The sequence below is a fragment of the Rhinichthys klamathensis genome, unplaced genomic scaffold, assembly GCF_029890125.1.
Source record: "Rhinichthys klamathensis goyatoka isolate OS25496 unplaced genomic scaffold, OSU_Roscu_1.1 h1tg000009l_1, whole genome shotgun sequence".
Taxonomy (NCBI): Eukaryota; Metazoa; Chordata; class Actinopteri; order Cypriniformes; family Leuciscidae; genus Rhinichthys; species Rhinichthys klamathensis.
This window is the reverse complement of record NW_026606562.1, coordinates 3,056,539-3,081,042: the sequence shown is the minus strand read 5'-3', so window position 1 is coordinate 3,081,042 and position 24,504 is coordinate 3,056,539. Positions and strand designations below refer to the sequence as shown.

Genomic DNA, 24,504 nt, shown 5'->3' with positions numbered 1-24,504 from the left:
CCTAATGCTGCTGCTGTCCTCTGACTCTCTGCTATTTCATGGTGCTCATGAAAGGTCAGAGGACTCCCTGAACAGAGCCATACCGCCAAAAATTTAATTCAGAATTATCAACTTGAATTGCAATTTATTCAATAAAAATGTCCTAAATCATTTGTATTGTCATGTGTGTTCTTGCCTTATTGGACCTGACAGAAATATATTGGATGATAAATCTAAATCCAAATTTTTATTTAATTTTCATCATGTGTGTACTTTGAACATCACACAAGTCTCCTCCTAAATCAGCGGAGGAGAAGGTGTCGTCAGTGGTCTGACAGGAGGTTAACTCCACCGCAGATGAAGGTTAACTGCAGGTGGCTGCTGGGTTCTTGCCGTTTCTCGGGGAAAAAACACCTTTGCCAGACTTCTCAAAACAAGACGCGTGAGTGACAGGGAGATATGTGCGATTCTTGATTTTGTATCAGCCAATGTCCCATCAGTTCACCAACAGCGTGAGTCTAGTTTAGCAGCATAGACTGAAAAGATCGATTCTTGGGATTTAAGAATCAGTTCATCAAATTGAGAATCAATTAAATTTGAGAAATCAATTTTTTTAACTAATCTAGTGGATTAATTAGCACTCAAGTGCATCCTATTTAAGATTAACAGCCGAAACATAAATGTGATAGCCTATATTACAACCCTGCACAGGCAATGAAGAAAATGCAGAAGTGAATTTAAAAACAAAGTGCTTGTTGCCTCAACAACAAATATGCAGTCAGAAATGCCACAAATTAACCTCATAAATATGAAACAAAATATTGACTAAGACGTTTTCACTAAAAGACATCGAATTTGGCGTCTGTGGATCAGTTCTCTTAGCTTGCGCATTTGCATCTTCAGCGTGTGTGGGTGAGCGTTTGATTCGCAAGCAATCTCAAGTCTAATTTTCGAGAGAGAACAATTCATAAAATCATCAGAATATTCAAACCAGATAAAAAAATCAATGGAAGAAGAAAATATGTTTCTTTTCTTTCAAACTGTTTCACAATACTTCAATCAGCTCAGCTCTGGCGTTGGCTGAAAGCACTTAGCGGCGTTTTTCCCCCCTGATTCACAATGCATGCACAATGAACACTTGCACACTTCATTCCTCACACAGCGATACAGTTAATGGATCTCTTGATAATAGCATCTGCAGCAGGCATTAGCTGTCTCCGTTTTCAATATCTCCCTGATAAAAATTGTTTCCCCGATAAAGCGGATAGGATTTTTCAACACAAATGCTGAGACGGAAGTGACATTTGAGCTTGAGGCAATGGGCCTGTAACGTTTTAGCAGCACTTTCAGATACAAAGTCCTAAATGACCTACATACTGGAAGTATGCTACACACAAAAAATCATCTATTATTCATAAAGCAGAGACTCCCTTAAAATGGGAATTGGGGTATAAACAGAGTGCAGCACAACCAAAAAAAACCCACCCGTATGGAAAATCCTCCACGTGTTTTTATATTCCTAATGGAAACATTTGTACAGATACAGACAAGATAAAGCATATTTGTACATTTACCGGGTTTTTTTTTCAACGTTAAAATACTTTAATGACTATTACCACGCTTTCCATGTTGCCTTGAGAAGTGTAAACACTGTGCTGCCATCAGGACATTTCTGTTTGCTTGAGAATCCCGACCTGCCCGACAACAGTAACACTGGCTCAACCAATTAAGTGAGTGTTGTTCGAAAACAGCCAATCATATTACAGTTCTTTTCATATAGAGAGCCTAAGCCCCTCCCCTCCGCTTCCGGCTCATGGGACCTTATTTCAGAAAAAAAAAAAAATGTATGGTAGTCAATGGCGAGAGACAACTTATCTTTTTATTCCGTCTGAACTGTGCCCTGAATTACACATATGATGTTTGTCAATTTAAAAGATCATTCTGAAAGTCAAGAAAGTCGCAGTTTGTCATAAAACAGAAGAGTAACATTTAGTTTTATGTGAAAATCGCTCGATGAACTACATCTCCCGGGAAGCGAAACAACGAGCGAGATCCGCTGCTCGTGTGTGTGCAGTCTGGTACAAAACACTCAGGCATGACGGCGTAACGGTACGATTATAACGTAAGACTATAGAACAAATGACAGACGTTAGCTTCAGTAAAGTTAGCTTCACTCATTGAGAGAAAATGTGCGCCTTTGGGGTTTGTAATTACGTATTTTCACAGTCTTATACCTCAACGGTTTTACATCAAACTTTCTTGACTGTAAAATGTATCTTTTAAATTGAAAAACATCATATGTGTAATCCAGGGCACAATTCAAACGAGATCAAAATATTTGTTGTCTCTCGCCATTGACTACCATAGATATATACACTAGATGTCGCCTTGGCTACGGCAGTTCATTAGAACGAATGTGTCAATAGAGCCGCCATCTTGGAACAGGGGAGCCCCTCCACGTTAACCCTTGTGTTCTGTTCGATTTCTGTGTACACCCCTTATGGACCGGGTCAAATTGACCCTAATTGGATTCAATACAATTCCTCAAAAATCACACTATGAAAAACAACAAAGATTTAGATACAAACTGTATACTTTTAATATCAACATTTGTCAAACATTACAAAAACATTATATCTGAAAATATGATTTATGAAAATGTTTTTAAAACATTTTTTAAAAACAGTTTTGTTTTGACAAAATTGGAAAATAAACAGTATACTGATTTTTTTTGCATTTTTTTTTTTTTACTTTTTTTTTTTTTTTACATTTTATGCTTTGAACATCGTAACTGAACAAAAAAAAATTGCTGTATAATGAAATTTTTTCATTTTCCTAAATTAACTTTCCCTAGTTTCCTAAGACCTATTTTCCTAGTTTCATTATTCACTCACTGGGAAGTGAGAAACCAAACATAACAAAAACATACATGAAATAAATGTTTTTTATTTATTTATTGGCTCTGTGAAGCTGCCTTTGAAAATCCTACATAAAAGTTTTGGTTAAAAGCTAGGTATTTTAGATATTTTGAATATTGAAATGAGAGCTTATTTTACTATCTGTGTCTGACAAAGATTTTCATCTGTAATTTGCAAATAATTCTGAACACTGTAATTTTAGCTTTTTCAAGTGTGTTTGGTTAGGGTTAGAGCACTTTTAGATGCACTTGCACGTTAGAACTGGAGTTGAAGTGCCCTTACATACAGAAAATAAATGTTTTTATTTTGTGTCTGTACAGTTGCTTTTGAATATCTGCCTATGAGGGTCAAATTGACCCGCGAACATCACGAACGTAATAGTAATTTTGTTTGTATATGTCAAAACACATCAGCATGTTGAAACTTTGCATGCATGTTCATCATGATAAATGAGAAAAAGTCACAAAATATCAAGACAAAAAACAAAGGTTAACCAGTATTTCCAACAACTTGAAAATCGAAACGGGTCAAATTGACCCGCAACATAACAAATCAGCGTCAATGTAGACAAAGGTCTAACGGAAATAAAATCACCATAACTCATCATGAATGCGATTTTCCCACGGTCAGACATGTATTTATCATTGATTCCAGAAAAAAAATTTTTTTTTTTTTTTTTTTTTAAACATTCTTCCTAGTTCAGATTTTATTCGTGTGAACATCATACACAGCACAAAAGTCCGCCACCATCAATATGGTGGTTTTGACGCATGCTTAGAACCCCAAGGTGACGTCTAGTGTATATGTCTATGATTGACTACCATATAATATTTTTCCGAAATAAGGTCCCATGGTGGTCGACCGGAAAGGGAGGGACTTAGGCTCTCTATAGCATCGCGGAAATAATACACTTAACCTTTACGCCAGAAATGTGCTTTACGATCGTTTGGCCGGCGGGTGTACTTGCATATGGTTATTAGTGACGCCAGATCAACTAAGCGACGTTGCATTTCAAAATGTATAATGTCTCCATCAATACGAAGTAGCCTAACGATATTAGTTTAGAATATGTACTAATTGATTACTTATTTTGCATAATAATTTGCATACAAAAAAAAATGTGTTCATCTAATTTCTTTCACTGGATAAATTGTTAATAAATAATAATAAGAGTAAGAATAAGAAGAAACGAATAATTAAACATTGAATACTATGAGCTGCAAGATTCTGGATAAATTGAGAATCACAAAAAAAAAAAAAAACATGATTCTCCCACGATTCTTAATAGACAACTTAAACAAAATAATCTGATTTACTAAATTTTCTAATAAAAAAGCTAGCCTTATTGTTGCCATCTATTTAAAACAAAATATATTAATTTGAATTTTTTTTTTTTTTTTTTTAATTGGTTTGAATGATTCAATGACTCACTCATAAAGACTTCACTTGTTGCCGAATGAATCTGCATTTTGAACGAATCTCTTGAATGATTCAATGACAAATGCACTTTTTTAACAGTCACTTGTCGCCACCTACTGGAGTAATGATGTGATTGATACAATACTCATTTTCACTATTTTGATCTCTACTTTAGACATCAGTGTTTATATCTGTTTATATCTGAACTACTTCTGTGATCATTTGAAGGTTTTCTGTGATCGTCCTTGTCAAAGATTTAATAGACGATCGTGTGGGTGTTTGAATCGAGATCGCAATCAACTTTTCACGATTAATTGTGCAGCTCTATCAAATGCATTGTTCTTGTATTAGCTGAAATAATTGGATATTCAACATTGATATACAGATTGTTGTGAATACATGTTGGGTGAGTTCAAATGCTATAAGCTAAGCTATCAGGCTAATCAGGTAGCTGTATGCTATGCTAGCATGTAAGCTAATTAAAACTAAAATCACATAAAAAAACGAATGTAAAGATAATTAGTTGTATCAAAGAGAGTACCCAGACAGAAAGTGCTGTAACTTTACAGTTGTCAGAAGAAAGGAAGTCAAACCATATTTACTGTTTTCACACAGCCATATTCATTATGGTGTTTATCAAATAACATCAAATACAACAACAGAGAAAGAAAGTTCTGGATTCTTCCTCTCCTGTCGCTTAGAAAAATACTCACAAAGTCATGATTGTATAGGTGCCTTCACGCCATGTCGTAATTACCATAATTATGAGTAAAAAGCATTCATGTCCTCCTGGAACTCATAATTACAACAACCAGTAAACTCTGAAAGCTCAGTCACCATTTCCCTTTCAGCAGATTTCTTCTCAGTGCGATGATAAATGAAGCGTTCACACAGGTCAGGAAACTAAGATGGCACACCTTTGTTGTCCTTGCTCTTCCGGAATACAAACACATTCAAAACAGTGATATTTTGCACAGATAATGTGAAGTATCATGTCCACAAATAGCGTTTGGATGCCCAAAAAAGCGCATCATAAAAGTGATCCATACGCCTCCAGGGGGTTAATAAAGGCCTTCTGAAGTGAAGCAATGCGTTTCTGTAAGAAAAATATCCATATTTATAACTTTATGAACTATAATCACTGGCGTCCAGTAACGGCCGTACGCGAGTCTCGTTCCAGAGTGACCTCTAACTTTCCTTGGAAACGGGAAAGTAGTTCCCAGTAACTGGAACACGGTATTTATTAACCCCCTGGAGTCGTGATTACTTTTATGATTCGCTTTTTTTGGGCTTCGAAATCTAAGGTACCATTCACTCCCATTATAAAGCTTGGAAGAGCCAGGATATTATTTATTATAACTCTGATAATGTTCAGCTGAAAGATGAAAGTCATAGATGGCTTGAGGGGGGGGAGTAAATAAATTCAATTTTGGGTGAACTAACCCTTTACCAAATGAAACCTGCATGAACTCCAAACAAACAGTTTTGGCCTGATTGTGTTTAATATGACGTCACACAGTTCATTCCTCGATTTCGTTAGAATTATATCGGGGCTTTAAATTAGACAAAGGCTCTGACAGATGTGAATGCTTAAGATACGTTGTAGATAGTGGAAATGGTCAAGTTTGAAAAGATACTAAACAAAACAAAACAGCTCCTACCGAACATGTCAATGCCTGACCTAACGTTAGTCAGCACTGCTCGAGGAGAGGGAATTTCAGTGGCTCATTTGGAAACATGTTTGATGATAAATCCTTTCCCTCTGAGTTGTCTTCCTCTAGGCTGTCCTTGAAGGTGTTTTTCTTTGCTTTTCAGCCAGAGCGAACCATGTAAGTCGTCTCTGAGGGGGTGTATAATACTCTGGACCGTGCGGTGCGCGTGAACCGTTGTGACACTCACTGTAGAAGCGTGAACGCGACTGTGCTCAACTGCCATACAATAAACAAACTCTTCGACTAAAATACTAGCTGATCCTCTCGGCCAGTTCTGGCACAGCTGAGGGAAATATTGTATTCCCGATTCCCATTCCCATTCCCAAAGCGAACCTGGGATGAGCTGTTTTTATTTATTTATTTGTCTATCATTTCGGCACAATGAGGATGCGCGTGCCATAACGTCCTGAGCGCGCGCGTCTGTTTTAGAGGGTGTTGGCATTTAGTATAAAAAAAAAATGGTTCTAATTATAATTAAAAAAGAATAATAATACATAGTACTATCAATTGTTTACATTTATTATTATTTGTGTGTGATTATAAAAAAAAAAAAAAAAAAAAAAAACGATTACGTTTTTCTGCCGATGTGAGTCCACAGTGCAGCCTATCTAACTAGGCATAGCCTAATAATAATATAAAATGAACAATACAAAAATATAATAAGTAATAATTTATTATAAATAATAAAAACGTGTAAGCTTGTCACAGATCTGATACACATACTGATGACAAAATAGCCTTCTATACTATAGTAACACTGCAATACAAGAAAATCCTTTTTTTTTTTTCTCTTCTTCTCCAGGACCCGGTATTAAATCAACAATGGCTTTAGTATGAATCTCATGAATAATTATGCACCCTAATTATCATGACTTTGACAGAAAGAGCATGTTATGTCATGCATGCCGAACAATATACACGATGGAGGAGCAGAAATGTGTTTTATATAAGAGATAAAGCCAATCAGAGGGTCTTGAGTAGCCTATCCAGCTTCAGAAGTACATACTGTACCTCAGCGTCACTCTCAGCCGAAGAGCGTCAGCGCCCTCTGCCGGTCACAGTGAGCAAGACTGAAGACAGGGCATACACAGGTAAACAGGTGATTTAACACAACATTTATTACATTCTTTGCCATTCATTTTGCCTCTGGCTTTTTGATGATCTACTTCAACTTATTGGATTCAACAATAATGAATATCTGCGACAGTAATTCACACATGCTAAGAGAAATGTAGCGTGCTTGAGGAGAAGAAAATTGATTGTAGTGATTAACATTGGTAATATATACTTAAATTGATTGTATTCTCATCAGATTAACAATTATATAAATACGAATAACAATAATAATAAGCACATTTGGTGGCACCTTATTATAGCTTTTATGGTACTCTGTATAGTTTATGTATTGTTGTGTAAATTGTTTTATAGTTTGAATAAGTGCTGGCTATTAAATGACACACTATTTTAAAATATAGATATGTTGCAGAAGCTTGTTTGAACTACTAGTTTTTATTTTAAGCATTCTTCCCATCAATGAAATAAACAGATTTCCCATTGTTATAACTATTTATTATTAGGATTATTACTGGGCAACGATTAATTGTGATTAATCGCATCCAAAATAAAAGTTTGTGTTTATATGATATATGTGTGTGTACTGTATATAATTACTTTATATAAATACACACACATGCATGTATATATTTAATAAAAAAATGCATATATATGTATATACTTAATTTATATTATATATACATTTTGCATATATAAATAACATATTTGTCTTAAATATATACATGCATGTGTGTGTGTTTATATATATATAAAACACACACACATAGGCTATATTATGCTAACACAGACTTTTATTTTCGATGCGATTAATCGTTGCCCAGCACTAATTATTATACATGTAACAAAACCACTGTGATGTAAAGTGATTTATAATTAGCGACTGTGCTGGGCTGGTCCCTTTGTTTACTTTAAAGACACTGGCCCTTTAAGAGACACACGTCACACAAAGGACCGGAAGAGACATGTGGAGCTGCAACTATCAACACATGAAGCCATAAACATCATTAAGCCGCTTCTGATTCCTGCACAGATGAGTCTGGAGTGACGCTGCTGCTGCTTTAAAGCGCTTCAGCACCGTTTAAGAGCACGTCTCGGCTATTCAACACAAGATCAATTTAGTCCAAAGAGCGAGTCCCAGACAGCTGAATATATTACAGTAAGTACGTTACCGCAGTGATGCATACTAGGCGTGTTTCAAAGCCCAGCGCGCCGCCTACATAGACAGCATCACGTGCGGCTTTCTCTCTGCCACACCGGCCGCTTCATCAGCTGTTGTTTGTGTAGCACGTCACCCACAATTCATTTGAGGTTTTGTTTTGCTGTAAATGCTTTGGTGCTTTGATAGGATTTGCTTGTGTTTATTGTGTAAATATTAGACATTAAATAAAAAGTAATAATAACAATAAATGCAATAAAAAGAAAAAAAATAAGAATATGAAAAAAATGTAAATGCTTGAAGATTGTAAATATTAGGAATTAAATATTGTTCATAAAGTGTCATTTATGGTTTTTGCTTTTTGTATGTTATATTAATAAGATTTACACTACATGACACACACACACACACATATATATATATATACACTCACCGGCCACTTTATTAGGTACCCCATGCTAGTAACGGGTTGGACCCCCTTTTGCCTTCAGAACTGCCTCAATTCTTCGTGGCATAGATTCAACAAGGTGCTGGAAGCATTCCTCAGGGAGTTTGGTCCATATTGACATGATGGCATCACACAGTTGCCGCAGATTTGTCGGCTGCACATCCATGATGCGAATCTCCCGTTCCACCACATCCCAAAGATGCTCTATTGGGTTGAGATCTGGTGACTGTGGAGGCCATTTTAGTACAGTGAACTCATTGTCATGTTCAAGAAACCAATTTGAAATGATTAGAGCTTTGTGACATGGTGGAAGTAGCCATCAGAGGATGGGTACATGGTGGCCATAAAGGGATGGACATGGTCAGAAACAATGCTCAGGTAGGCCGTGGCATTTAAACGATGCCCAATTGGGACTAAGGGGCCTAAAGTGTGCCAGGAAAACATCCCCCACACCATTACACCACCACCACCAGCCTGCACAGTGGTAACAAGGCATGATGGTTCCATGTTCTCATTCTGTTTACGCCAAATTCTGACTCTAACATCTGAATGTCTCAACAGAAATCGAGACTCATCAGACCAGGCAACATTTTTCCAGTCTTCAACTGTTCAATTTTGGTGAGCTCTTGCAAATTGTAGCCTCTTTTTCCTATTTGTAGTGGAGATGAGTGGTACCCGGTGGAGTCTTCTGCTGTTGTAGCCCATCCGCCTCAAGGTTGTGCGTGTTGTGGCTTCACAAATGCTTTGCTGCATACCTCGGTTGTAACGAGTGGTTATTTCAGTCACTGTTGCCCTTCTATCAGCTCGAACCAGTCTGGCCATTCTCCTCTGACCTCTGGCATCAACAAGGCATTTCCGCCCACAGAACTGCCGCTCACTGGATGTTTTTTCTTTTTCGGACCATTCTCTGTAAACCCTAGAGATGGTTGTGCGTGAAAATCCCAGTAGATTAGCAGTTTCTGAAATACTCAGACCAGCCCTTCTGGCACCAACAATCATGCCACGCTCAAAGTCACTCAAATCAACTTTCTTCCCCATACTGATGCTCGGTTTGAACTGCAGGAGATTGTCTTGACCATGTCTACATGCCTAAATGCACTGAGTTGCCGCCATGTGATTGGCTGCTTAGAAATTAAGTGTTAACGAGCAGTTGGACAGGTGTACCTAATAAAGTGGCCGGTGAGTGTATATATATATATATATATATATATATACTGCATATAACCAAAAGCTAAATCGGAGACACCTTACATCATGTTGATGTGTTATGAAAGTGATAATTATGTAGGCTATATCACTTTACATCACAGTGGTTTTGTTACATGTATAATAATTAGTGCTGGGCAATGATTAATCACATCCAAAATAAAAGTCGGTGTTAGCATAATATATGTGTGTGTACTGTGCAGGCTATACTTTTTTTTGTATATATAAACACACACACATGCATGTATATATTTAAGAAAAATGTGTTATTTATATATATAATATAAATTATGTATAAATATATATATATATATATATATATATATATATATATATATATATATATATATATATATATATTTATAAAACGGTTAGTTCCAATCCTTGATTCTGATTGGTCAATAGCTGTGCTTTATTCACGATAAAACACGGCTATGACCGCTTCACCCAACGGTTCTATGTATCACTACACAACACCCCTAGCAACCACTCTTAGCAACTTAAACAGATGTTTCATCTCATTGATATTGTTCATTTAAAGCTAGAGCAGAGCATTGTGAGAGATCGAGTAAGCGAGTGTACCTGCATTTACAGTAGACGTAGCATTTTCCTTCAGGTCAGTCCTATATTCATAATAAAAAAATGCGTTTGAATGTCCGCTGCATATTTTGTCCTTTTAACAGTCATGGGGTTTTCCGTGCATAACGTTAGTCATCTGTCAGTTGCGTCTGTCTTCTCCGTGATCACAAGTTCGAGTCCTTTCAAAAGCCTTCTCTACAGACTCACTCACTCACTCACTCATAAAGACAGTCTTTGCCGCCATCTATTGGCGAAATAATATATGTAACTTCTGTTGCTGTTCACGTTCCGGGACTATTTTTTCCAGCGGAAGGCAGGCTTTTAGTGATTTTACTTCATGAAAGTTGCATAGATACATATTTTTCGGCTTTAATATTTTTATTGTGTGGCAACCGTTTTATAAAAGCAATAAGGTACTCGAGGCAAGTGCTGTATCGTGAATAAGTAACGGCTGAAGGGGTTGCAGGCACTCCGCTTCGCGTCGTGCCTAACAACGCCCTCCAGCCGTTACTTATTCACGATACAGCACAGCCTCTCGTACCTTATTGCTTACATATATTATGGATTGTTTAAATTATTGCTGAAAAGCTATTGAATAACCTACAATATTTTTTAATATATAGATATGTTGCAGAAACTAGTTTGAACTGCAAGATTTTATTTTTTAATGTCGTTTTTATTTATTTATTTAAAAAAAATACCTTTTAATGCTATTTTAATGTTATTTATTGTTGTCATTATTAATTACTGTTGTCGTTTTTTGTTATAACAACACAACAAAAGATAACTAAACATACAATTATTTTAAATATTAAAGACAATAAAATTAGCATTTGAAAAAAAACTATAAAAATGAATATAATTATATTTTCTAAAATATATTGGTAACACTTTACAATAAGGTTCATTAGTTAACATTAGTTAATGCACTAACAACGAGCAATACATTTGTTACAGTATGTATTAATCTTTGTTAATATTAGTTAATAAAAATGCAGCTGCTCATTGTTTGTTCATGTTAGTTCACACTGTGCAACTTTTGATTTTAATAACGTATCAGTAAATGTTGAAATGAATATGAACTAAGATTAATAAATGCTGAAGAAGTTTTGTTCATTCTTAGTTCATGTTAACTAATGAACCTTATTGTAAAGTGTCAGCAATATATGTATAACAATGCTCTTGGCCAGTAGCGCTCTCTGTGTGTTCTCATCACAGGGTCAGCCATGAGCGCGGAAGCCTTGAGCTGCACTATAAAGTCGCCCGTCCCGCTGCAGATTGGAGACGCTGTATCTGATTCATCTCGCCCTGGCGTCTACATAACAGACATCACCCTCGCCGAGCCTGTGGACGTGAGTGTCTCTCGCACTGCATCGCTTCAGAAAGGTTACAGGTATTGATTGACCCGCCCGATATCTATCTATTATGACATCAAGGTATATCCCTTTTGTGCTCGTGTCTAGATTCAGGAAATCTCCTTCAAGAACTACTACACCGCATATTTGACGGTCCGTTTGCAGCGCCGGGAGGAGGGTTCTGCTAAGTGGGTCACTTGTTTGAGAAACCACTGCCTCATGGCTAACCCGCACGCTGAGGCCGGGTCACATGACTATTTCTCCATCCACAGACGACAGGTAGGACCGGGCCACTGAGAGGGAACGCAAAACCAAAACATTCGTCATTTGGAAAAGAGCAGCGTAAACATTCTGCTAAACTTCTGCTTTTGTGCTTTTGTGCTCCATGGATGAATAAAAGTCCCTTCGTGAGGGTTTGAATCTTCAACCTTTTGGATCTTTAACCACTACACCACTAATTGTCATGTATTAGTTTTATAGATATTAATGCCGCGAAAAGATTTTGTTTTTCCGAAATACCGAAATTGAATTTATAGCCGGAAAACGAAACTCAAAATACATTTGATTTAATAATCCAGTATTTATTAATATTTATTCAATAATCAACACTCAAAATAATAAGGTATATTTGTATAGCCATTTAAATACATAACGAAATTTGTCATGCCTCAATAAAGAGCGATCAAAACGACTTTTATTGTTTGAGTTTCGTTATAAAATTGGTATAATTTGAAATCTGAGACTTTGTTTAATATCTAAAGTAACGTTGCGATTATTGGATGGCACAAACAATTTTTAGTGAATTTTCGTTCACGCATCAACAGAAAACAGAACAGGCTATAAGATCCAGGGTTATCAGAATGAAGATCAATTCAAAACTAGAAATCGATGTTGTCAACTTCTTTGCGTCCGCACATGTTTACCGGTTATCTTATTGTGTGCACGAAATTATGTATAAACGAGGTATAAACTCAGAATTGTGAGAAATAAAGTCAAAATTACGAGAAATAAAGTCAGAAATGCGAAAAATAAAGTCAGAATTGCAAGAAATAGTCAGAATTGCGATAAAATTAACTAACTATTGAGAGAAATAGTCACAATTGTGAGAAATAAAGCCAAGATTGGAAGATGTAAACTCAGAATTACTAGAAATAAAGTCAGAATTATGAGATATAAACTCACAATTTTATTTCTCACAATTATGAGTTTATATCTCACAATTCTGACTTTATATCTCACTATTCTGACTATTTCTTACAATGCAAGTTTATTTCTCGCAATTCTGACTATTTCTCGCAATGGCAAGTTTATTTATCGCAATTCTGACTATTTCTCACAATTCTGACTATATTTCTCGCAATTCTGACTATTTCTCACAATTCTGACTATATTTCTCGCAATGGCAAGTTTATTTCTCGCAATTCTGACTATTTCTCGCAATGGCAAGTTTATTTATCGCAATTCTGACTATTTCTCACAATTCTGACTATATTTCTCGCAATGGCAAGTTTATTTCTCGCAATGGCAAGTTTATTTCTCGCAATTCTGACTATTTCTCGCAATGGCAAGTTTATTTATCGCAATTCTGACTATTTCTCACAATTCTGACTATATTTCTCGCAATTCTGACAATTTCTCACAATTCTGACTATATTTCTCGCAATGGCAAGTTTATTTCTCGCAATGGCAAGTTTATTTCTCGCAATTCTGACTATTTCTCGCAATGGCAAGTTTATTTATCGCAATTCTGACTATTTCTCACAATTCTGACTATATTTCTCGCAATGGCAAGTTTATTTCTCGCAATGGCAAGTTTATTTCTCGCAATTCTGACTATTTCTCACAATGGCAAGTTTATTTATCGCAATTCTGACTATTTCTCACAATCCTGACTATATTTCTCGCAATTCTGACTATTTCTCACAATTCTGACTATTTCTCGCAATGGCAAGTTTATTTCTCGCAATTCTGGACTATTTCTCACAATTCTGACTTTATTTCTCGCAATTCTGACAATTCTGACTCGCAATCTGACTATATATCTCACAATGTGACTCTCACAATTACGAGTTTATTTCTCACAATAGGTAGTTTAATTCTCGCAATTCTGACTATATCTCACAATTCTGACTTTATTTCTCACAATAGTTCGTTTATTTCTCACAATTCTTTCTATATTTCTCACAATAGTTTGTTTATTTCTTGCAATTCTGACTATTTCTCAAAATTGTTCGTTTATTTCTCGCAATTCTGACTATATTTCTCACAATAGTTTGTTTATTTCTCGCAATTCTGACTTTATTTCTCACAATAGTTCGTTTATTTCTCGCAATTCTGACTTTATTTCTCACAATAGTTTGTTTATTTCTCACAATTCTGACTATATTTCTCACAATAGTTTATTTCTCGCAATTCTGACTTTATTTCTCACAATAGTTCATTTATTTCTCACAATAGTTTGTTTGTTTCTCGCAATTCTGACTATTTCTCACAATAGTTTGTTTATTTCTCACAATTCTGACTATATTTCTCACAATAGTTTGTTTATTTCTCGCAATTCTGACTTTATTTCTCACAATAGTTAGTTTTTCTCGCAATTCAGACTTTATTTCTCACAATTTTGACTTTATTTCTTGCAATTCTGACTATTTCTCGCAATGGCAAGTTTATTTATCGCAATTCTGACTATTTCTCACAATTCTGACTATATTTCTCGCAATTCTGACTATTTCTCGCAATGGCAAGTTTATTTATCGCAATTCTGACTATTTCTCACAATTCTGACAATATTTCTCGCAATTCTGACTATTTCTCGCAATGGCAAGTTTATTTCTCACAATTCTGACTTTATTTCTCACAATTCTGACTCGCAATCTGACTTTATATCTCGCAATGTGACTCACAATTACGAGTTTATTTCTCACAATATTCTCGCAATTCTGACTATTTCTCACAATTCTGACTTTATTTCTCACAATAGTTAGTTTATTTCTCACAATTCTGACTATATTTCTCACAATAGTTTGTTTATTTCTCGCAATTCTGACTTTATTTCTCGCAATTCTGACTTTGTTTCTTGCAATTCTGACTTTATTTCTCGCAATTCTGACTATTTCTCGCAATGGCAAGTTTATTTATCGCAATTCTGACTATTTCTCACAATTCTGACTATATTTCTCGCAATTCTTTCTGACTATTTCTCGCAATGGCAAGTTTATTTTTCGCAATTCTGACTATTTCTCACAATTCTGACTATTTCTCACAATTCTGACTTTATTTCTCACAATTCTGACTATATTTCTCACAATAGTTTGTTTATTTCTCACAATAGTTTGTTTATTTCTCGCAATTCTGACTTTATTTCTCACAATAGTTTGTTTATTTCTCACAATTCTGACTTTATTTCTCACAATTCTGACTATATTTCTCACAATAGTTTGTTTATTTCTCGCAATTCTGACTTTATTTCTCACAATAGTTTGTTTATTTTCACGATTCTGACTATATTTCTCACAATAGTTTGTTTATTTCTCGCAATTCTGACTTTATTTCTTGCAATTCTGACTTTATTTCTCACAATAGTTCATTTATTTCCTCGCAATTCTGACTATATCTCACAATGGCGAGTTTATTTCTCCCAATCTGACTTTATATCTTGCAATTCTGACTTTATTTCTCGCAATTCTGACTCGCAATCTGACTTTATATCTCGCAATGTGACTAGTTCTCACAATTACGAGTTTATTTCTCACAATAGGTAGTTTAATTCCCGCAATTCTGACTATTTCTCGCAATTCTGACTTTATTTCTCACAATAGTTCATTTATTTCCTCGCAATTCTGACTATATCTCACAATGGCGAGTTTATTTCTCCCAATCTGACTTTATATCTTGCAATTCTGACTTTATTTCTTGCAATTCTGACTTTATTTTTTGTAATTCTGCCTTTATAACTCGCAATGTAACTTTATTTATCACAATTACGAGTTAATGTCAATTGCTTCATACGAAATGACACTGACACCATCAAAACATTTTGGCGTGACCAACATGAACATGAGCGAAATCTGCATCTGGAACTTTTTTGCTCTCCTATGAAACTCCCAAATGCACAGATTCCTACTGAAATAACAGAATTTTACTCGCAAAATGTCCCTGAACAACTGTAAATGTTACTGAACCTTTATAGAAAATGAATTCTTCAAATTGTGCATTTCTGACATTTTATTTATTTAAAATACCTGTATGTCATAATTACTGCTTTTGCAAGTAGACAAAATATGTGATATTTGTAATCTTTTTTAATAATTTCCTCTGTGACAACACCAGCAATCGTGTCCGCAGGATATCTTCAGTTTTTCAATTAAAAAACCCTAACCGTTTTGTCAGCCATCCCAGCATAATCGCAGCAGCTCGGAGAACATTTTGTTTGTCATCACGGTGATTTGGCCCATTTGTGGCTCTCCGGGGATCTGATGTCCCGGTCTTTGATCTGTGAGTTGCCTGTAATGACTGCTTTAATGTATTGAGATCAGGCTCCCTCGACGCTGTTCAGCTCCGTTTCAAAGACATGAAGATATTAGACGCGAGTCCTCGAGTGAACTCTCAGATGATTGGACGGGAAGTTCTGCGCTGTATGGACACCTTTAGTGTCACCAAATGAAATTTCCATTGAAAATCCCACCTGGGACGCCACATAGCTCTCACCCCATCTGCCATAATCTGTATAAGACATTTTCTTTTTATGTCAACGGGAAGTGGAATGATAAATAAGTCTTTATTAAGAAAGGTAGAAATATTAAATATAAAACAACGTCCTTGTGGGTCTTTATAATTACAAGGACATTTTATGGATTCTTACAGTGAATGTAAAAGGATTAGTTCACTCAAAAATGAAAATGCTGTCATCCTTTACTCCAACACCTGACTTTCTCTCTACTGTGGAAGACAAAAGATGATTTCTTTTAAACAAAACCCTTGCTGCTTTTTTCATATAGCCTATTTAAAGTCAATTGGGCTGTCAAGACCTAAAATGACCATAGAGAAGACATAAGTCTAAAATAGACTGTTTTATAATGTGTTCATGCTTGTATTATGTTAGCTGAAACTAAAACTATATATATATATATATATATATATATATATATATATATATATATATATATATATAAAAACCTTTTTGTTAATTGAAATAAAGCTGAAATAAAATATAAATATTATATAAAACACTTGAGTGAAAGTTAGAACGTTTTCCTTGCAAACTAATTGAAATAAAGTAAATTTAAGTACTAAACCTGAAATAAAAACAAATTAAAAAAGAAAAAGCACATAAAATTACTAATGCTAAAATTATAGTGTGTGTGTTTGCTGTTTATGGGTTTGGAATGACATTATTTGTAATAATTACAATTACATTATTTATAGGGCTGTCAAATGATTAATCGTGATTAATCACATCCAAAATAAAAGTTTTTGTTTACATAATATATGTGGGTGCACTGTGTATAATTATTTTATATATATAAATACACACACATGCTTGTATATATTTAAGAAATATTTTCATGTGTATACTGTATATAGATTTAAATATTAGATATAAATATTTTATATATAAATAATATTTTTTTCTTAAATATACATGCATGTGTGTGTATTTATATATATAAAATAATTATACACAGTGCACCCACATATATTATGTAAACACAAACTTTTATTTTGGATGTGATTAATCGTGATTAATCATTTGACAGCCCTAATTATTTATAATAGCAAATTTTTCACTTTGGTGTGAACTAGCACAAATGATTTAAAGAGATAAAGAGTGCTGGTGTGTGGCATTTGCATGGTTTCTCTGGAGACGGCCTTCAAAATCTCTTTAAATCTCGGCGAAAACAAGCAGATAACTTGCCAGTCTTTGCAGCCTTGGTTTACTCCTCTGCACAAGTAACTTATTCCAAGCGTAAAAAAGTGACACATTTTTGCTGTGTCACTGTTTTTGGCAAATTCATGCAGCTGCTTATTCTTCAACTGTTGGTTGGTGAAGGTCGTGTCAGTTTCTTGGCTGAATTGCCTGATTTCACAGTTTCACAAAAATCACAAAATCAGTTTTCACAAAAATATGAAGCAGCACAACATTGATAAGAATAGTAAATGTTTCTTGAGTATCAAATCATCATATTAGAATGATTTCTGAAGGATCATGTGACATTGAAACTTTGATCACAGGAATAAATTACATTTTAAAATGTATTCAAATAGAAAAATGTAATAATATTTCACAATATTTAAGTTTTTACTGTATTCAGTAAATGCTCCAGGAAATGATTTAAAACATTCTTTAAAAGTAGGGATACACGATATATTTTGGCTATATATATATATATATATATATATATATATATATTAGGGCTGTCAAATGATTAATCGCGATTAATCGCATCCAAAATAAAAGTTTGTGTTTACATAATATATGTGGGTGCTCTGTGTATAATTATTTTATATATATAAATACACACACATTCTTGTATATATTTAAGAAATATTTTCATGTATATACTGTATATAGATTTATATATATTTTTTATTATATATAAATATAAATATTTTATATATAAATAAATTTTTTTCTTAAATATACATGCATGTGTGTGTATTTATATATATACAAAATAATTATACACAGAGCACCCACATATATTATGTAAACACAAACTTTTATTTTGGATGCGATTAATCGCGATTAATCATTTGACAGCCCTAATATATATATATTGGTATCGGCCGATATATGTTCATTTTTAATGTTACCGTTATCGGCCCGATAAGAAAATTTGGCCGATATATTAAAGCTGATAAATAATGCATTATTTCCTTCAGCTGAGACACTTCAGATGCGCACTTTTCTCAATGATGTTTTTGAATTGCTTGAAATATGATTGATAATATGATTGATATGATAATATCACATAGTTAAGTGCAACATGTGCACCGCAAGTCTGTCATAAAGGCTACATAAAAATATAATGAGAACATTATATTTGTGGTCTTGTGACGTGGCTTTTAATGGTGAGACTTTTGTTTTTGTAATCAGGCTCTCAAAAATCATACAAATTTGGATTTAAATTTTATCAGCCCATATATCGGTTATCGGCTTTCAAATATAAGGAATTATCGGTTATCGGTATCGGCAAACATTTTCATATCATATTTAAAAAAAAAAGTCATACCAACCCCACTCTTTTGAACGGTAGTGTATATATGATATCTTGTACCATCAGATATGTATTTGTGTTCATATTATAAAGGACACAATATACATAAAGCAAAGTTATGTTTTGATCTTCACTTAGGGGTAAAAAGAAGTTGACCAAAAAAACATGACCACCGGTAAACTTTTAGCGAACATCCCAATGCGTCCAAGCTGCAGAACCACATTTATATGAATATGTTATTATGTGCTGTGCGCTTTCCTCTCAAAAACAAAACAAACACACGACAAAAATGAGAAAACAGCAGTTAAGAAAGCATCTAATTATGGAGATATGGATGTTTGCGCCGGCTCTGCAATTCAGCACCATTCAGTAAAGTAAAGCCACGTCTATTTATATAGCACTGTATACAATAGTTTGTTTAAAAGCATCAGCTTTACAGTATTAAACATGAAAAAAACGGTAACGCTTCCTTTTATAGTACAGTACTTACGTGTACTTACAGTGTACTTACCTAGAAAGTACTGGCTAATATAAGGTAAGTACATGGGTTAGGGGTAGGTTCAGGGTTAGTACCTAGTTATTACCCATTAATTATAATTACTATAATAAGTACATAGTAAGTACATGGGTAACAGGACTGTAAAAGGAAGCGTTACCGGAAAAACAGTGTCAGTGTCTCTTTAAGTTAGAATTACAACTTCAGTTTCTACTATAAAGTGTTCATTTTTTTACTCGCGACATCTGACCTCGACGAACTCAACAGAAGAAATGAACCGGAGAAGATTTACACGTCAAAGTGGGCGGAGCCTCAGAGCCCCACCCACCTATTACATCATCACCACCAGCCAATGGTCGTTCGAAGGTGTTTTCCAGAGTTTGTTTTGGCGAGCAGTTTCCTGAAACGAACATCAAACAAACTTCGATTTAGCCTGCTTTAGTTGGAAACGCCGAAACATCAATTCATTCTTCGATTTGACGAAGTATATCGGGGCCTTAATACAGTAAACATAATTATTAAAGATTAAATCTTTCCAGAGCAATTCTCTGACATGAACAAGCTCCAAGCCACTACTGTCAGCTGAAGTAGAAGGAAACTTTCACACTTCAGTCATCAACACAAACACAAATGTCAAGTGTTTGGAGCAGTTTTGCAGATTACTACATGAAACTGTCTCTTTTATCAGGTTTTCATTCTGTCTAGTTAATTAAGGCTTGGAAAACGCACATCCTTAGTGTCTAAATTCCGACGTTCATTCTTGATTTAACCTCCTTTGTGTCTTTGATTGCTGCATGAAAGACCCAGAGCTCTCTCAACTTTGTGTCACTTCTTGCTGAGATCTTTTCTTCTCTATATTGGGCTTCTCAGATGCTGACGGAGCCTGATGACGTGACCACAGTGAGACTCATCCTGCGACAGCCCTCCTCAGAGTGGCACAATTTCAGCATTGAGGAAATTAACATTTACCCGTGTGCAAAAGAGGTAACTGTGTAGAATAAATGGTCACTTATGACATATAATTAATCACTTAATATAGATAGATGGATGGATGGATGTCTCTATTCTCATTGTCCAATTTTACATACAATGACATTTTTTAGACTTTTTAAAAAAAAAAAAGGTGTTTTTTGTAAGTTTGTTTGGAGTTTGTTTTATATGCTTTTGTTTTGTTTGATTTGCTTTGGTTTGTTTAAAGTTTGTGTTTGATCTAGTTTGCTTTATGTTTTTTTTTATTGGTTTTCGTTTTGTTTAGTTTCAATCAAAACCTTTTTTTTTTTTTTTAAGTTGTTCAAAAAAAATATTATTATTATTATTTTTCCCTGGAAAGTTGGTTTTTATTTGATTTGCTTTTCTGTTTTTGTTTGGAGTTTGTTTTGTTTGCTTGGTTTTTGGGTTGTTTGTGTATGTTTTTTTTTTTTTTTTTTGTCTGACCAGGAATATGTTCCTGCTTGGTTTTGCTTCATTTTGTACATGTTTGTTTGGAATTTTATTTATATATTCATTTATTTATTTTATTGCTTGGCTTTTTTTGTTTTGTTTACAGAGTTGCTCGGCCTATGTGTTATTTTTGTCTTTACAGTACCCATTGTACCCTGCATTTTTTCTTTTTTTTTTGCTTGGTTTGTCAGTATTTTACCAAACCTTGTTCAGTGGTTGTGTTGTTTTCGTCTGTCCAGGACTCGGAGCGAGATGTCCCTGCCTGGTTATCCACTCTCACACCTGTAGAGGAACCTCTTGATTTGAATGTGAGTATTGTGTGTCTTATAATTTGTTGTATAATGCACAACAGTTGTCATCTAATGAATATTGAACATCTTGCTGTTTAACAGCATATACAATGCTCCCTTAAGACTGCTAATGCCATTTCATTTAGCAGCACACAAGCGTCTCTATGTATTTATGCAGCTCTGAGGTGTTAATTAACAATTTTGCTTAAGAACAGAACGAAAAGATAATTACGGAAATGTATGAAACTCTCAGGTTGTCGTTTTTCAATCGCTGATTATTGTGGACGTGTCCCAACTCCCAGTCCCCATTTATCTGTCATTTGCATTAGAAATGTAAAATGCTTGTTTGATGGTTTGAAAGTGTCTCTATAGCTTTATCAATGAAGGCTCAACTTAATGTTTATTTAAACAGTTTCGCCACCTGAAAAGCAGAGGAAGTGATCATAATTCATAATTGTTGATTTACCTCTAGTATTCCATGTTTTGGTTCATGTTCAACTTTCTTCAGTGTGTAATGTTGCTGTTTGAGCATGGCAATATCTGCAAAGTTACAGCGGGAGTTATTCTCTATATCAGTGTCACTGTTTCTGAAGTCCTTGAAATGCCTCCATTGTAGTCTTGAGTTTTCTTCTGGGAATGAACACGTCACAATATTTCTCATTTAAACAATTCGGTAACACTTTACTTGAAGGGGTGTGCACAAGACTGACATGACACCTTCATAATCATGACATGACACATGTCACGAATATGAAGGTTTTACGCATGACACGTTTAATGCAAATATGACATTGTTTGAGATTTCTTTGTTATGACAACTTGACATTGCTAAGACAACACAACCTGTCATAAATATGTCATAAACATGACATAGCAGATTAATTATCAAACTTAAGAAACCACTTAGTTTTATGGGTTAACATTGCATTAAACTGTCATGTGGTTGGTTTTGACATTGGCTGTCATGAGTCCGTTATAACTGTGTCATGAATATTTTTCTTGACCTCGACTACAGTGGTACAAATTGAATTTGTCATTAAAATGTTATAATGGCCTCATGACAGCCAATGTCAAAACCAACCACCTGACAGTTTAATGTAACGTTAACCTGTAAAGCTAAGTGGCTTCTTAAGTTTGATATTTAATCTGCTATGTCATGTTTATGACATATTTATGACAATTTATGTTGTCTTGGTAATGCCAAGTTGTCATGACAAAGACACTGACAGGTTATGATGTATTGGTTTATGTCAAGTTGTCATAACAAAGACATCTCAAACAATGTCATATTTGCATTCAAAATGTCATAATTGAGCGAATGACACTTAATGACAGTTGTCATAAACATGCATAAAACCTCCTTTATATTTATGACGTGTTATGTCATGATTATGAAGGTGTCATGTCAGTCTTATGCACACCCCTTCAAGTAAAGTGTTATCAACAATTCATATGCTAAATAAAGGGGCGGGGCCTGGTTGAGTTAGTTAGTAGTGTGGGGGCGGGACAGTTTTCAAACGCATTTGAAGTGGTTGACCAATCACAACACACTGATCCAGCCGACCAATCAGAGCACATTATGCTTTTCAGAAGGAGGGGCTTCATAGAGACAGGAACTAAACAGGAGTGTGTTTCCCGTACAACGACGTAACTCGCTGCTGAACTACCATAGTACAATGCATCATTGAAGAAATCAACTAGTCAACTATCAACTAGAAATCAATCAGCTAGTCACGACTGTTTCCCGAAACCGTACTGTCGCAAAGTGGTCGTTCAACCACGTTGGTTAATGATATCACGTAGGTGTTGGAGTAATAACTCCTTTTAATGAAACCGTTTGAGATCGAATTAACGCTAGATGTTTAACTATAAATTACAGACATGGCATCTGAGGAATATTTCTAATTTTTCTCAGTTATTTTGCTTTATTTCCAGATTCAATCATAGACACTAGAGCACGTTCACACATACGCACTCTTCAAAAACGACACTTTAAATCTCTTGACAAACTGACCTAAATGACATTTGTATGTATTCTAAATAAAAGATATAGATTGTACTGATTGTCAGATTACTTATTTTGCTCAAGATAAGGATTTATTGAGTCCACATGTTCTGCAAACAAGCAGCTCTGCTTCTAACCACGGATCGAGAGCTGTGGGGAAACAGAGACTCGCTGAACTATGCGGATAACGACGGACTTTGCGAATATAGTTGGCGAACGATGCTTTCGGGAAACACACCCCAGAGCGTCACTGGCAGACTGGGAACAGAGGAGCTGCAACAATGCAGAATATGTGAAAAAGTAATGAACATTCAAGCATGAAAACATGTTCATCACGTTTATGTGAAAATGAGTGATATACACTCTTTATATCTACATCTATCTATATATTGATTCTTACAATAATAATTATTCTCCTCTCTATGGCAGTGCTTCACTGCCACTTGCTGGTCAACACTGAATCTGCTACTGAACTCCACAATACCAAGATTTTTCTCTTTTTTTTTCTCGTTTGTGTTCTACATAGCAGAAATGCTAAACGTTTGAAACGACGCCAGGTGTCTAGTGCATTATACCTTTAATAATGTGTGTGTGTGTGTGTTGCTCAGGGACTTCCTGATCCAGAGACGGTGTCCTCCAGCATTCAGCAGATGTGGGCGCTCACTGAGATCATGCAGGCGAGCCAGACTGCGGCTTCCATCGGACGCTTCGACGTGAGTTACGCTGTCGTCTACCCGTGCCATTATCTTTCTTTTGTACTGAATTAACATGTTTGTTCCATTTTCAGGTGGAAGGCTCTTATGACGTCAAATTACTGTCGTACACATAACGGGAGTGCTGAAACCTCAACCACACTTCTTCATCCGTTTCATTTCCTGAGATGAAACCACTTGCACTGGGAGAGTTGTATTCAATATTGGAATTACTGTTTATGCATGTTATTTTATTGTACATATTAGTTTTAAGAATATTTTAAAGGGGTCATATAATGGTACATGCACTTTTACAAGTTGATTGTACTGAAATGTGTGTTGGCAGTGCCTGTACACAACCATCATAAAATGATAAAAATCCATCCAGTGTTTTTGTTTTAATCTCCTTATATGTTTTCCCCTGCCTCAAATCGAGCCGTTCGAGCCTGTGACGTCACACGGTCGGAAGCCCCTCCCACGATTGTTGATTGACAGCAGCGTTTCAACACAGACCCGCC

The 24,504-nt window shown here is 35.1% G+C and overlaps 1 protein-coding gene across 1 annotated transcript; it reads left to right on the top strand.

Moving 5' to 3' along the window:
* Positions 1–8,038: 8,038 nt before the first annotated feature.
* nicn1 (nicolin 1) lies at positions 8,039–24,256 on the top strand. The gene is made up of 7 exons (XM_056260574.1): positions 8,039–8,258; positions 11,710–11,843; positions 11,955–12,125; positions 20,430–20,543; positions 21,239–21,307; positions 23,903–24,007; positions 24,082–24,256. The coding sequence occupies exons 2-7, from the start codon at positions 11,718–11,720 to the stop codon at positions 24,121–24,123; spliced, it is 627 nt and encodes a 208-aa protein (XP_056116549.1). The 5' UTR covers positions 8,039–8,258; positions 11,710–11,717; the 3' UTR covers positions 24,124–24,256.
* The last annotated feature ends 248 nt before the right edge of the window (positions 24,257–24,504 follow it).